Source organism: Podarcis cretensis (assembly GCF_951804945.1).
Source record: "Podarcis cretensis genome assembly, chromosome: 3".
NCBI classification, from domain to species: Eukaryota; Metazoa; Chordata; class Lepidosauria; order Squamata; family Lacertidae; genus Podarcis; species Podarcis cretensis.
In genome coordinates this window covers 41,158,548-41,171,589 of record NC_137172.1, presented here as the reverse complement: position 1 = coordinate 41,171,589, position 13,042 = coordinate 41,158,548, and the positions used below count along the sequence as shown (strand labels likewise).

Below are 13,042 nucleotides of genomic sequence, written 5' to 3'. Positions count from 1 at the left end.
TATGCAGAACAATTTAATATTTCATTTGCCCCTACATTCCATTGAAACTGAGGAACGTGTTATTTTGTTGTGAGTACATTTTTCTGTGGTGCTCTATGTTATTTTTGTTTCCTGTTTTTTGTTTCCCATAGATGTAAGAATACGTAATTGTGAACTTTTTTTTTTGCTCAGTAGCATTAGACAGACAATATAAAATATTAACTGAGGAACTTCTCATTTTTCCAATAGTATTTGTCATGACATCTTGACCTATTAAACAAATGTGGATAAAATATTGCAGCAAAAATACACACTGAATTCCAAAGAAATGTGTGTGTGTGTGGAAATAAGTAACTGCCTCTCTGAATCATAGTTTAGTCAACTATTCAGCTCCCTTTTTAAACTTTCAGTATGAAATATATTCTAACAGTATAATGGTGTTCATACGCATATCATCAGAGGATTTGGAACATGCTTTGTAAGAGCTGTACCTCAGTGCATACAGAAACCTTTTCAACCTTTTGCAAATGAGAGAATGCCAGTAATGGCCCTGTTATCATCTGAGAAGATCTTGCAGATCCATCTGATTCCATGAGATGGGTAAAAATCTGCATTGTAAGATGTTCCTCATGATATCTATTAATTCAATGTGATGGTCTTGTGTTGCTTAAGTACAGTAGAGTCACAACTTATGTGGCGTTTACGTTCAGGGGATAGTGCACAAAGCCAAAATTGCATATAGTCAAAACACATTGGGTGTAAAGGTGGGTGGAATTACCAAAGTTTTTTTTACCCCTGGACTCCAGTCCTCTTTCCACCCCTTTTCATTTTTTTGCCAAGCACATAAAGCTGAATGCGCACAAGTGGAAAAGTGTGTGTAAGTTGCGGGTGTAAGTTACACCACAATGGTGTAAATGTATGGCATGCTTTTGTCCATGTACATTATTCTTTTGTTTTTGTGAAAACTGTTTATTTTCTTTTTATTAGCATCATGTAGTCAGTCTCTCTTAATCTCTGAACATGTAAGAAAAACAGCACCTAAATATTTTTCCCTAGCTATATGTCATTCAAAATTTGTAATTAGTCTGTATGTTTAGCTCCACATGCCAGTGTTTGAAAGCTGGCCTTAGAAATTTTCCCACCTGATATTAATGTATCTTATTTTCAGATGTGGATGAATGTGCCAACAGCACTGTGTGTGGAAGTCATGGGTTCTGCGACAATTCACCCGGGTCCTTCCGCTGCCTTTGTTATCAGGGTTATCAGTATCTACAGGATGGACAAGAGTGTGTGGGTGAGTTGTGAGATTTCCTTGAACAATGAGTTTTTAGGGGAAGCCTAGTGAATGCTTTCCCTATTATTTATATTACATGCCTACCCATTCAAATTGGAATAGGAAATGCTGCTAAATCTGAACTGGAACCAAAGGCAAGCCAATTATTTCACCTTCTTAGAACCTTCTGTTTCTGAAAACATCAAGCTGTTCACAAATCTCAATGTAACATCTGTTTAGACTCTTAGTTAAATGGCCAGAATTTTGCAAAGCCTACAGGAAATACAAACTGTCATGTGGTACAGCCACCTCCTTTGGCAAAGTAGTTGAACAGATTTCAGAGTTACTGTAGTCCCCACAAAATATATTTCTCATAAAAAAAACCTTTGGTATTGTGATGAACTTGTCAATGCTGGTTAATTTTGCTAATAAGTGATACATTTCCTGGTGTGTTATTAAGTGGGTGACTAGATTTTTTTTTATTTAAGTGTTTATAATGATAAGCCCTCTGAAAATGTTTGGATTTCACCTTCTTTCCTTTTTGCTGTGCTGAAAAAGTATAAGTTGAATAGTTCAGTCTGGTGCGTGTCTGAATCCAAAACACAGCATGCAACTCATATTTCAAGAACATCCTGTTGTGCTTCTTGTCTTGATAGTTAACATCACTGCTTGTGGCAGAATTTGAAAAGGCAATCATTGTGTGCCCAACCCACTAGAAGCAATATTTTTGCCTCCTGAATATGGCCCTAGTATATGATTTCCACAAAGAAACACACATAAAATATTTCATAGCTCATCTGTTCACAGGTTATATCATAAACAATGTCATGCATTGCAACTATCTGAAAATCCAGACTGTGCTCTATTCTAACTTGAATATAGACCCTGTAGGAATAATGTTATATCATCCCATGGGCACAAACCTTTATTGCAGGAAATTAGATACATGTGGAGAAGCACATGCTTAAATAGATACACACAGTTACCTAAGAATTTTCAGGTAAGCCAGCAGGAAATTTCTCAGGGTTTAAAAGAAAATCTGCTTCCTTGGTATAATCTTTAAGCCAAATATAGCTACAATATCCTACCCAGTTCATTATTAGATTTGTTTAGCACATGACCTTATTGAGCACAGAAGCATAAGGAACTGCAGGAAGGTCTGGAATAAGTGAGGGTAAAGTGAGAAATTCCAGACCATATATGTGCGCCACACAAGCAAGCATTCTTGTATGATGCACCAAGTTTATGATTTTATTTGCAACAGTCATAAGAAAACAGTAGAAGATGATACCGTGGCCCAACAATGAAAGGGAAATGTTCAGCTTGAGCGGCAGAATACATTAGTGTAATGCTTTTCTAGCAGAAAGGTATTGGAACAGAGATTCACTGTACGTCCTGCTGAAATGATCCCTTACCAAGATAGTGTTTTGGGTATACTCATATATAATGCTGACTGAACAGAGGTGCATTCCTGAAGCTCAACCTTTTGAGTCGATGGTAGGAATGTTAACCACACTTTGAAGTGAGTAATTCTAGTGAGCTGTACTCAGCGCTATATAATCTGTTACAGCTTTTCTTGATTTTTCCTTTTATATTTCAGCATAATCAATTACCTTCTGTGTATATTTTTCACACAGTAAACAAGCTCAAATTCAAAGATGAAGTAAAAAAATAACATAACACGAGGAGGCACTGGATTTGATGGGAGTCTCATAAAAAAACCACCCATCTTAGACCCAAAAGCCAGGGATAACAAAAATGTATTTGACTGGCACTGAATAGCTGAGATCGTCAATGCCAGGCAAACCTCATTGAGGAAATCATTCCACAATCTGGGGGCTACCACTGTAAAGGCCCATTTTCTCATTGCCACGGTCAACACCTCTCTCGGAGGGGACACACAGAGAAGGGCCTCAGATAACAATTGTAGAGTCTGGGTAAGTTCATATGGGAGGAAGCAGTCCTTGATATATTGAGTTCTTGAGTGGAATAAGACCTTTATAGGTCAAAACTAGCACTTTGAATTTGTCCTGGGAACTTGTTGCAACTCCTGCAGTTGGGCCAGAAGCAGTGTTATACACTCAGGGCTGGTTTCAGCTAACTCAGTGTGCTAGTGGAAGCCAACATACAGACTCTGACTAGCGCAATGGGTTTTTCCTGTGATGCCTCCAAATCTGCTCTGAAGTGTTTAGAGAACCCCAGCAACAGCACATGAGGGGAAATCGTCCTATCTGGCAAGCAGAAATACTTGTGCTGACAGAATTATTGTATTAGCATGAAGTTGAATTCCATTCTATATCTGCCTGGTCCCAGTCAGCAATCTGGCTGCTGAGTTCTGACTAGTTGCACTTTCTGAACCACCTTCAAATACAGCCACAAATATAATGCATTACAGTTATCTAACCTAGAGGTAACCAGTGCATAGACAACTGAAGCTACGATATTTCCAGCATGTGGCGAATGCTTCTATTGTTGCACATTACTCCTACAGCTGTCAGGCTTTATTTTCCTTATAGGCTCTTGCTATATACATAGCCATCTATTTCAGTCAAATATAGAGCCATCTTTTCGGATATCTTCATTCTTTTTCTCCTGCAGTACATAAAAAGGGATTAGCTGTTGGTTAATTTAAAACATTCAAAAAGTACAAAAAATCCACTCTCGAAATGGAATGGGCTGCCCGGTTATGATGAGGAGCAAGCCTATGGGCATTATATGAAGCTTTGAATCAAGTTGCACAGGGATTCGGAACATGGCCTTCCTAACAAGAATTGCAATGGAGACATGTTGATGTGAACGTAAAGCTTATGCTACACTGGAAACTTAAATTAGTTTAGCAATCACTGGTTATCTTAAGAAAATGTGGGATTGCCTGTAACTTCACTTCGTGTAGTGGGGGAACCACCAGAAGGCCCTCAGAGCTGGACTTCAGTGTCCAGGCTGTAGGATAGGGGTGAAGACAGTGGTCTCCATAGCCCTTAATGTTTATTTTTTTATCTGTAAATAGCAGCTGCAGGGCAGTTCAATAAAGACTGAGAATGTAGTAGGGGGAAGCACAATGGAGTCCTGACAAAAATTGCTGTCCCTGCATCCAAGCTACTATTTGTATCAGGAGACAAGCTGCTGTTTATTGCCATTTTTGTCAGGAATTTCTTCCTTCTCCCCACAGTTTATAGCTGCAGTAAAATTAAAATTAAAAACCCTGAAGGCCAAACTACGTGCTTGGTGTAATCTGTAGTTTTGTTTCCACCTGGTGCTAAATTCTATGCCTTTGGGGGAAAGCCATTTTTATTTGTCGAGGCTATAATGTTCATTGTTTCCCCCCCTCCAATGAATTGTGTTGATTTTAGTGTTTTTATTGCTCTAGTCTGTTATACTTTTCCTGCTACATCATTAGATATATATATATATTGATTGCTTGGTTGCATGTTTGGTATTGTTTTCTTTTGTGGGGAGCCACCCTGGGAGGCTTGGCCAAACAGAAAGGTGGAATGCAAATGTTTTAAATACATAAATAGTCTCATTTTTCAGATGACAAAACAAGCACACAAACTACTAGAATAGTAGCACACTCACTCACTCACACCTTTTTAATGAAAGATAATGTTTGAATCTATATTGGGCTTCATTTTACAGATGTGAATGAATGTGAAATGCTGAGTGGAGTATGCGGGGAAGCCCTCTGTGAAAATGTGGAAGGCTCCTTCCTATGTCTGTGTTCCGATGAAAACCAGGAGTATGACCCAATGACCGGACAGTGTCGCTTCCGTTCCTCGCCAGGTAATGTCCCATTGGCACTGAATTAGACCATATAAATGCAGTCTGACAAACATGGGAAGGAGTTGAATCTGTAATTGGTGGGTGAAATCATCGTATGATTATGTCATGTTATCCAATGTGTGTGTTTAGGTTTTGGGTTTTTTTAATTTAAGTAAGTGGTCTAGATCCAAGACAGAGCTGAAGCTCATTGCAATCAATAGGCACAGCTAACTCTGTATTGGGTTTAGGTCAGGAATGTTAGAGCTTTGAATGGCATTTGCTTGCAGTCCAGTTTAATAGGTTTATTGAATAATGGTCAACATTCACATAGTCTATTGCTATTTATATTATTATTTTTTCTGCATTATCCATCCTTGAAGATGTAGCAGTTTGCAACACATTTGAAACTAATAAACAAAATAAGTTTTAAAAATATATCTGGTAAAAAGTAAAATCCCGGGGAATCAAAATAAAACCAAATGATGTTCACCCAAACTCCAGATTAACATCAGACTCTGAAAATTCTCTGAATTAGGAAGATCTGAAGCGTCCTAAACTTGTTTAAGATAATTTCTAAGGGAAAAGACTTTCATTACATTGGAACAACTTCTAAGAGCAACCTTGCTGCACCCTGCAGCAAGGTTCACATTAGCACACCCTCCCAGATCAGAACATACCAGGGTTATTTTTAACTAAAACAATGACAACAACACAAAAGTATACAAATGGAGCTGATTTCTGGGTGAAACAAATGTCAGATACAAATATACAAATTCTATGTAATTTCTGCAATTTAATCAGTTGCATCCTTAACTCTCTGTGAGATGGAGGAATCATTGAATGGTGTAATTTCCTCCTGCAATCTGAAGTGGTACACTCTAGAAACATCTTATCACTTGATCTGCAGTTTGTGTAGACTGGGACCTAGGAATTGGGCATGAAGTTTTAATGTCATGTATCATCATGACTTTCCTATCTTTTCATCCCTCAACACAGCCACCTGGTCCAGGTCCAGGTGCAGTGAAGCTGTGGGTCATGTGGCCAAGGGATGATAAAGTTGCAGTAAACACAGAACAATCACTTGGGATTTAAACAAGTCCCAACTTTATTGATTATAGATGTTAGCAAGTTTTTGCGCAGGCATTGGGTGTGTATCCTGAATCAACCAACCTGCCTGCTGGTTGAGTATTTGACAGGGTTAAGGTTAAGGATTGCCCTATGTCAAATTGGGGCAACCCCCTGAGATTACCAGAGGGAGGGATTAAGAGGAAACCCTGATTCCTTGGGCTGGGGAGGGCACTAAACCCCCGTCCACCTTGACTAAGAATGCAACCCAATGTCTTGTCCGATGTCAAGTTGTGGCAGTTGCTATGAGGTAGGCAGAAACCCCAGACAGGCCCCATTTGTTTGAAGCCAAATTGCTCCCAGGCCCCAAATATGGTGACCAAAAACTTCCATAGCAATGTCTTAGGCAGGGTCACTTACCCTCAGGCAGACCTAAAATATTAAGAGTAGGGAGAGAGGGAATCCAATGACAGCTGAGGCTGATGCATGACTGGCTTTTATAGCCAGAGAGCAGACCAAAAGGAAGAAATTTCCCCTCAGATTCACTTCCCAAACTGCACCCCCTAGCTCATCTGTGATTGGCTGATCCCCAGCAGCCAGCGCAGGCGGTGGAGGAGGAAGTGAGATCCTCCCCCAGCCATGCCAAAGCCAGGAGACTGTCATGAACTGCCATGGCCATTTCATCTTTTCTCCATTTCTTATAACATCTTCGCAGCAGCACCCTTTTTGCAAAGCAAGTTCCTGATGAAAGTATTAATTTTACATAGGTTACACTTGTTTCATTTAATGTCAGTGTGAGAGGAAGGTTGGATGTATACAAATATACATCCTACATGCTACAATTTTCCTGCTAAGTGAGAAGATGTCACTTATTCCAAGTGAGATCTGGTGTCCATTTGAAGCATAATTTTAATTCAGCACATTTAAAATATATTTAAGGTCTTTATAGAATGCCACGTGTTCACACTTATCTTTACACTGGGGACCAAGGGATTTTCTTCTGTTTCTGCTTTACCTGGCAGGAAATTATCAGATTACTGCGTTCTAAAAGGATCTTGTCACAGTCTGACCATTTGACTCCCATTTTTGAGGGCAGATATGTGACTAATAGGAAATCTAGTGTTAAAAATTAATTAATCAGTGACGTGTTTAAACAGCAGCACATTCTCTTTCCTGCACCCCAGAATAAGAAAGCATTCATTAAGACTTAATTTGAAAGTAATTAACTGTTTCTTGAGGTTGTAATTTAAACTTTATTTTATTAGCTGGAAGCAAAAATAACTGAAGTGCTTTTCAAGGTTATTCCTAATGGAATATGTATGGCTAAAGGTGCGGGCAGGCTGTGCTTGGGCAACCTGCCTGGTAGTGATTTCTGGTGTATCTGTTTTGATGATGTTACCCTCAGCAGATAAACAACAAGGTCAAACTGCTTCATTAAAATGATAGTTTTTAAGAAAGACCTTAGATTCATTTCACCAAAAGCAGGTGAGAAGAGGATAGCCCTGTTGATTTAGACCCCAAATTACAAATCCAACATATGAGACTTTTCTAAGTCTTGCACTTCCAGTGTGGAGGCCAAGCCAACTGCACTGCCAACCTGATCAATGTTGGCCTTAGAGTAATCAAGTTATAACATGCCTGCTATACTGGATCTCCCACCTGCCCTTGAGCAGATCAAGAGATTTATCAGTAAAACAGCACAATCCCTCACTGAAAAAGGGAGTCCAGGCTCCTCAGACAGACTGTTTTGTAGAGTCTAGTCACCAGCTTTTCAAGATGTTCCTTTGTTTACTGTATGGAATCTGTATCACTCAGCTCCTAGGATCTGTCACTTAGAGCCAACTGAGAACACACACTTCTCAGTTTAAAAAATAGAAAACTTCCAAAAGTTCTCAGAGAAGTCTAAATTCTTCATTAGCAATGACAGTGAAATTCACACCAAAGCCCTTCGGCTGCAGGATTCAAAGGTCTCAACATGCCTTAGGAAGGTGTTTCTTTGCACCTCGACTATCCTTTGCCCTCTATTAAGTGATCTTCTGCTTCTCACTATCAGGCACTGATATTCTAAGGCAGGCTTCCTCAACCTCAGCCCTCCAGATGTTTTTTTTGGCCTACAACTCCCATGATCCCTAGCTAGCAGGATCAGTGGTCAGGGATGATGGGAATTGTAGTCTCAAAACATCTGAAGGGCAGAGGTTGAGAAAGCCTGTTCTAAGGTTTGTGATTTATGAACCTTCTCCCAACTCTAAGAATAGATGCTGCTATCACATTCTGAAGTAAAGCAACACACATTCCATAGTATCCACCTGTTCAAAAGGAGACTTGCAGGTGTATCTTCCAAATGTACTTTCCTGAAGCAATCTACTTTCAGACGTATATATTAAGTGGTTAATAACATAGGAGAAGAATCATGTGTAAACCAAGATGAGTCTTTGTACATTTCTGGGTTGTTTTTTTAAAGAAAAGTTTTGTGTCTCGTTCAATTTCCAAACATTCACAATGCTTGCCTGCCTAACTCTCAGTCACAGCTGTGTAAACAGCTTTATTTTAAAAAAAGTTCTGGGCACATAATGGGAGGAAGAACTGAAATATCAAGTATAAAATAGGATTAAATAGTCACAAAGAGTTTCAAATTCCAGAGGAGTAACCTTGCTAGTCTATTGCAGCAAAACCAACAGAGTCACACCCACACTGATTAGATTCTGCATTAATTCATACTCTGCACAGTACAGCTATCTCATACAATACGTAATACTTTGAGCTATGTTTGGGGGGTCCCCCCCTTTGTTATGTTTGCACTTTTTGTTAGTAAATCAAAAAGAAATAATCATCTCTCTGCTCAGAGTACATATATTCACCCATTTAAATGACTTATTTAATTCATCTGATTAAAGATTCAGGTAGGTAGCCATGTTGGTCTGACGTAGTCGGAAAAAATAAAAAGATTGTCCAGTAGCACCTTAGAGACCAGCTAAGTTTGTTCTTGGTATGAGCTTTTGTGTGCGTAAACACTTCTGAAGCAGTGTGCATGCACACGAAAGCTTATACCAAGAACAAAATTAGTTGGTCTCTAAGGTGCTACTGGACAATTTTTTTATATATTTCATCTGATTAAATAAGTGGGATCTGGCCCACGGAAGGTCGTATCCCAATAAATTTGTTAGGTGCCCCTAGACCCTGTTGATTTTGCAACAAGGAGTTTGTTTCTCATTCCTCTTGGGCTGGTTTTTGGCTCTCCTTTCCTTGGAAACTGTTGTGGTTTAAAGAGTGGGAAGGAAGGGTTTGGATAGTTTTTTGCTCTTCAAGATTCTGGCTCTAGTTCACCTCAACATATGGCCTGTGTCCAATGAAAATGTGTACTATGGTGACTAAGGTACTGAGCCTCCTCTCACCTTGGGAGAACCAATTTACTTCAGCTAGATTTCTGTGACACATGATAGTCTTCGTTTGGTTCTTATTGGGCTGAGGAATACCACAAAACCACTGTACTTCATGTTATAGAAAACTGTAATTATCTGATGAGGAGAGACCACAGACTAGACTAACAAAGATAAAATAGCACTCAGCTGGGTGTTTCCTCATAGCACACATTGACCTTGGCAAAATATCAAAGAGAAATCAGTGTGTTGGTGTGCTAAATTTGAATAGCTCTGTATGACAGTTTGTTTGTGTCCTCTGACGCAAGCATGCATTCTTCTGAAGAGAGAAAAGAAAAATGTTAAGTGTTTGGTAACAACTGCATTGCATGTTAATATATATATCCTGCTTAAACAACTATTTTATTCATCATAACTGTAGAATATTTTGAACACAATAAGGCAGATTACAATTTAAGGCAATAAATTTCTAATTGCACCTCTCCACAATCTGGACATGGCTGAACGCCTTCGTGTGGGTATCTTATAATTTACAACTATGTTTTTTTAAGAATAAATTTTTATTAACTGACCAATCACATCAAATCAAACCAAATTACATAAATTCCAAATTACACAGCCGAATTTTAAATTTTTGTTGGGGGTACCCATATTTCAAGTTCCGAAGGGGATCCAATCAACTTCTTGCTTCTTGCTGCTGTTTTAATGTCCACAAATCTAACCATATGATGTTCAGAGTACTGTCCAGTCCTTTCTTATTGTTTTTCCACATCTCTTGTTGTTATTTTCATATATTTTTCCTTTCTCTTTGTGACGTCTGATAGTTCCACAAGCTGGTTAAAACAGTTTGTAATCCTGCGTGGATATTATTTTTTTAATCCAGTAGCCATATCCAGACGTTTTCCATATAACATCACTTCCATACATCAAAACAGTCTTAGCGTCATTAATCTTCACCAATCTGCCTCCTTTCTCAAAACCTCTGAGGAGATTCACCAGAAATGCAGTCTGAAAACAAGTCCGTTCCTCCTCCTGGCTATAAATCCTTTGGCAAGATGGCGACTCTGAATTAATTGCTGCGCCATTCCAAAAGCTCTTATTGCTTCTCGATCTCCATAAAGCATACTTTTGGTTAAAGTTTATCTCCACACAGACCTTAATCATCCTGCTTGGGTCAGTTCAACCGACGGTTCTAATGAGGAGGGTGTAATGAATGTATGGGGGTTGCTCGTGCGTAAGTTGCCACCATGCCTGGCTAGTTAGCCTGGTTAAACCTTTCCTGACTGGACAGCCCTTCACTTCGTGGCTGTTCAGTCGCTAGCAGAATCCGTCAGTGGGCATTTCTTAAACTTCTTCCAGCACAAAAGCTCTTTGATGCTAAGTCTACACCTACTTTCCCTGCGCGGAAGTCTTCTGCGCAGGGTGGGTGTGGGCAGAGGAGGTGTGCTCTCCCCGCTGGTCTCCAGCGAAGAGTCCTGGAGACCCCTCTCTTATTCCCCCAACCACCCCCCTTTATCCCTGGTGTTACGCTGATTTCCTTCCCCAGCCGATAAGTTCCCTCTCTCTCTGCTTGGCCCTTCTCCGGCATCGCTTGGGAGCTCTGCCTCCACTTCTGGCTCCGATGTCAGTCCCCTGACAGAGGGGTTCTTAGTAAATCACATAAAAGGAAAGTAAAAAAGGTCCCGCCCCCCCCCCATTCAGTCCCGTTGCCGACATATCCAGCCTTTGGTGTATCTTCATCGTAAAATATTACTGTTTCTCCAACCTGTCGTCTTCTTTCGCAGAGGTCACTTAAATTAGCAGACTTCACTCCCCTTCCTCACTTAAAATATGTGCATTTGCTTCTTTTGTAATTAATTATTCCAAATTGCTGCAGCTAGCGATCAGAGACAGCGTTCAGGAGAGCCAAGGTCCACATGGGGGCATTCTGCCTAGTGCCCTCACCCCCTTCTTTCGAATTTGGGGGTGATTTATGGGCACAGCAGGCAAGGGCAGTGTTCCCCATTCCCTTGGGGCAACAAGGGAGGCTGCTACTCCCATAACAGCCTCTTAATTACCCCGTGTGGGTCGGAGAGATGGTATTGTCAGCCATCTTCCAATGCGCCCCTAGTGGCCCCCTATAATTTACAACTATGAGGAACTTTTGCTCTGTGTTATTCAGATTAACATGCTTAACAATTCTCACTAAAAAGCAAATAAGCAATATGAAGAAGTAAGGTGTGTGTACAAGCTTCTAGGAAAAATTGGGTCAGTAAGCTTCCAATATGTGGGTTCAATGGTGTTTAATGGTCTAATGGCAAAATGGTATAATCTTATCTGTTGTATCTTTTCTTAAGGATTGTATATCAGCGATGTATTATAAGGACTGGGGACATGAATATTCTTGCATCAAATCCCATGGACATTAATTAGAGAAGTTTAAGGGCATAACTATGATATTTCTCTGTATAATCACAGCACCAACATTAGCCACAGTTCTCTCTAACCAGGGTTTCCTCTTCATCACGATTTGAAATCAGGCAATGAAGTCATTTTGCATATCCTGATGAATAGGGAACCTGGTTAGCATCTGCTGAGTGTGATTAATGTAAATGCAGATGTAGCCACAAATAAGGCTCGCAGGAAAAAAAATCAGAGAGGAAATTCACACAAAGAAATGGGAGGGACTGGGGTGAGAGAGTACAATCCCACAGCCTGGAAAGCCCATAGAAACCACCAAATATTACATGATAGGCGGCAAGAATATATAATTTATTTCTGAATTTGCTTTTGCTGTATGACATTGTATCTTTCACTGTTTGTGTTTAGATTTACCAGTAGATACAAAAGAAATGGCAGATGAAAAGAAGGAATGCTACTACAATCTAAATGATGCAAATTTTTGCGATAATGTACTAACATCCAATGTTACGAAACAAGAATGCTGCTGTACTTTGGGTGCCGGCTGGGGTGATAACTGTGAAATATTCCCATGTCCTGTGCTTGGAAGTCGTAAGTGATCATTTCCCATTCACTGGTAGTTGCTATTCATAGCACCATAATGTGGATCAGTAGCTTTTGCCTATTTGACTATGCAATCCTATGTATGTTTATTCAGAAGTAAATCCCACTGTTTAAAAAAAAATAAAAAAATTCTTTCCAGTAGCACCTTAAAGACCAACTAAGTTAGTTCTTGGTATGAGCTTTCGTGTGCATGCACACTTCTTCTGCCACTGTTTTAAGTGGGGCTTTCTCCCAAGTAAATGGGAGAACTGCAATCTTAGAGTGTAATACTTTATGCAAGCCATGTTGGACTTAATCCTCATTGGATTCTTTGGCATTTTTGATTAAGCAAGCATAGAGTTGAACTATTAGTTATAAAGGAGTGTGTTCTGCTTTCCTGTTTCATTTGGCATCAAAGAATATGTCTACAGTGGATTCATTCAGTTCCTTTGTACAGTAAGCCCACAATTTATGCAGGGGTTGCATTCCAAGGACTGCACCTAAAGCCAAAATTGTGTATAGTCAGAACACATTGAATTCAATGGTGGGTGGGATGGCCAAAGTCATTTTTCCCAGCACTCCACCCCGTTTCTGACCCCCCTTTTTT

The 13,042-nt window shown here is 39.8% G+C and overlaps 1 protein-coding gene across 13 annotated transcripts in view; it reads left to right on the top strand.

The window, feature by feature from the left end:
- LTBP1 (latent transforming growth factor beta binding protein 1) overlaps positions 1 to 13,042 on the top strand; it is a 194,301-nt gene that overhangs the window by 152,028 nt on the left and 29,231 nt on the right. For all 13 annotated transcript variants that reach the window (XM_079969437.1, XM_079969432.1, XM_079969440.1 and 10 more), the window contains 3 exons: positions 1,148 to 1,273; positions 4,889 to 5,032; positions 12,262 to 12,444. In XM_079969437.1, coding sequence (XP_079825563.1) covers positions 1,148 to 1,273; positions 4,889 to 5,032; positions 12,262 to 12,444 — 453 coding nt within the window. The remainder of the gene's footprint in view (positions 1 to 1,147; positions 1,274 to 4,888; positions 5,033 to 12,261; positions 12,445 to 13,042) is intronic.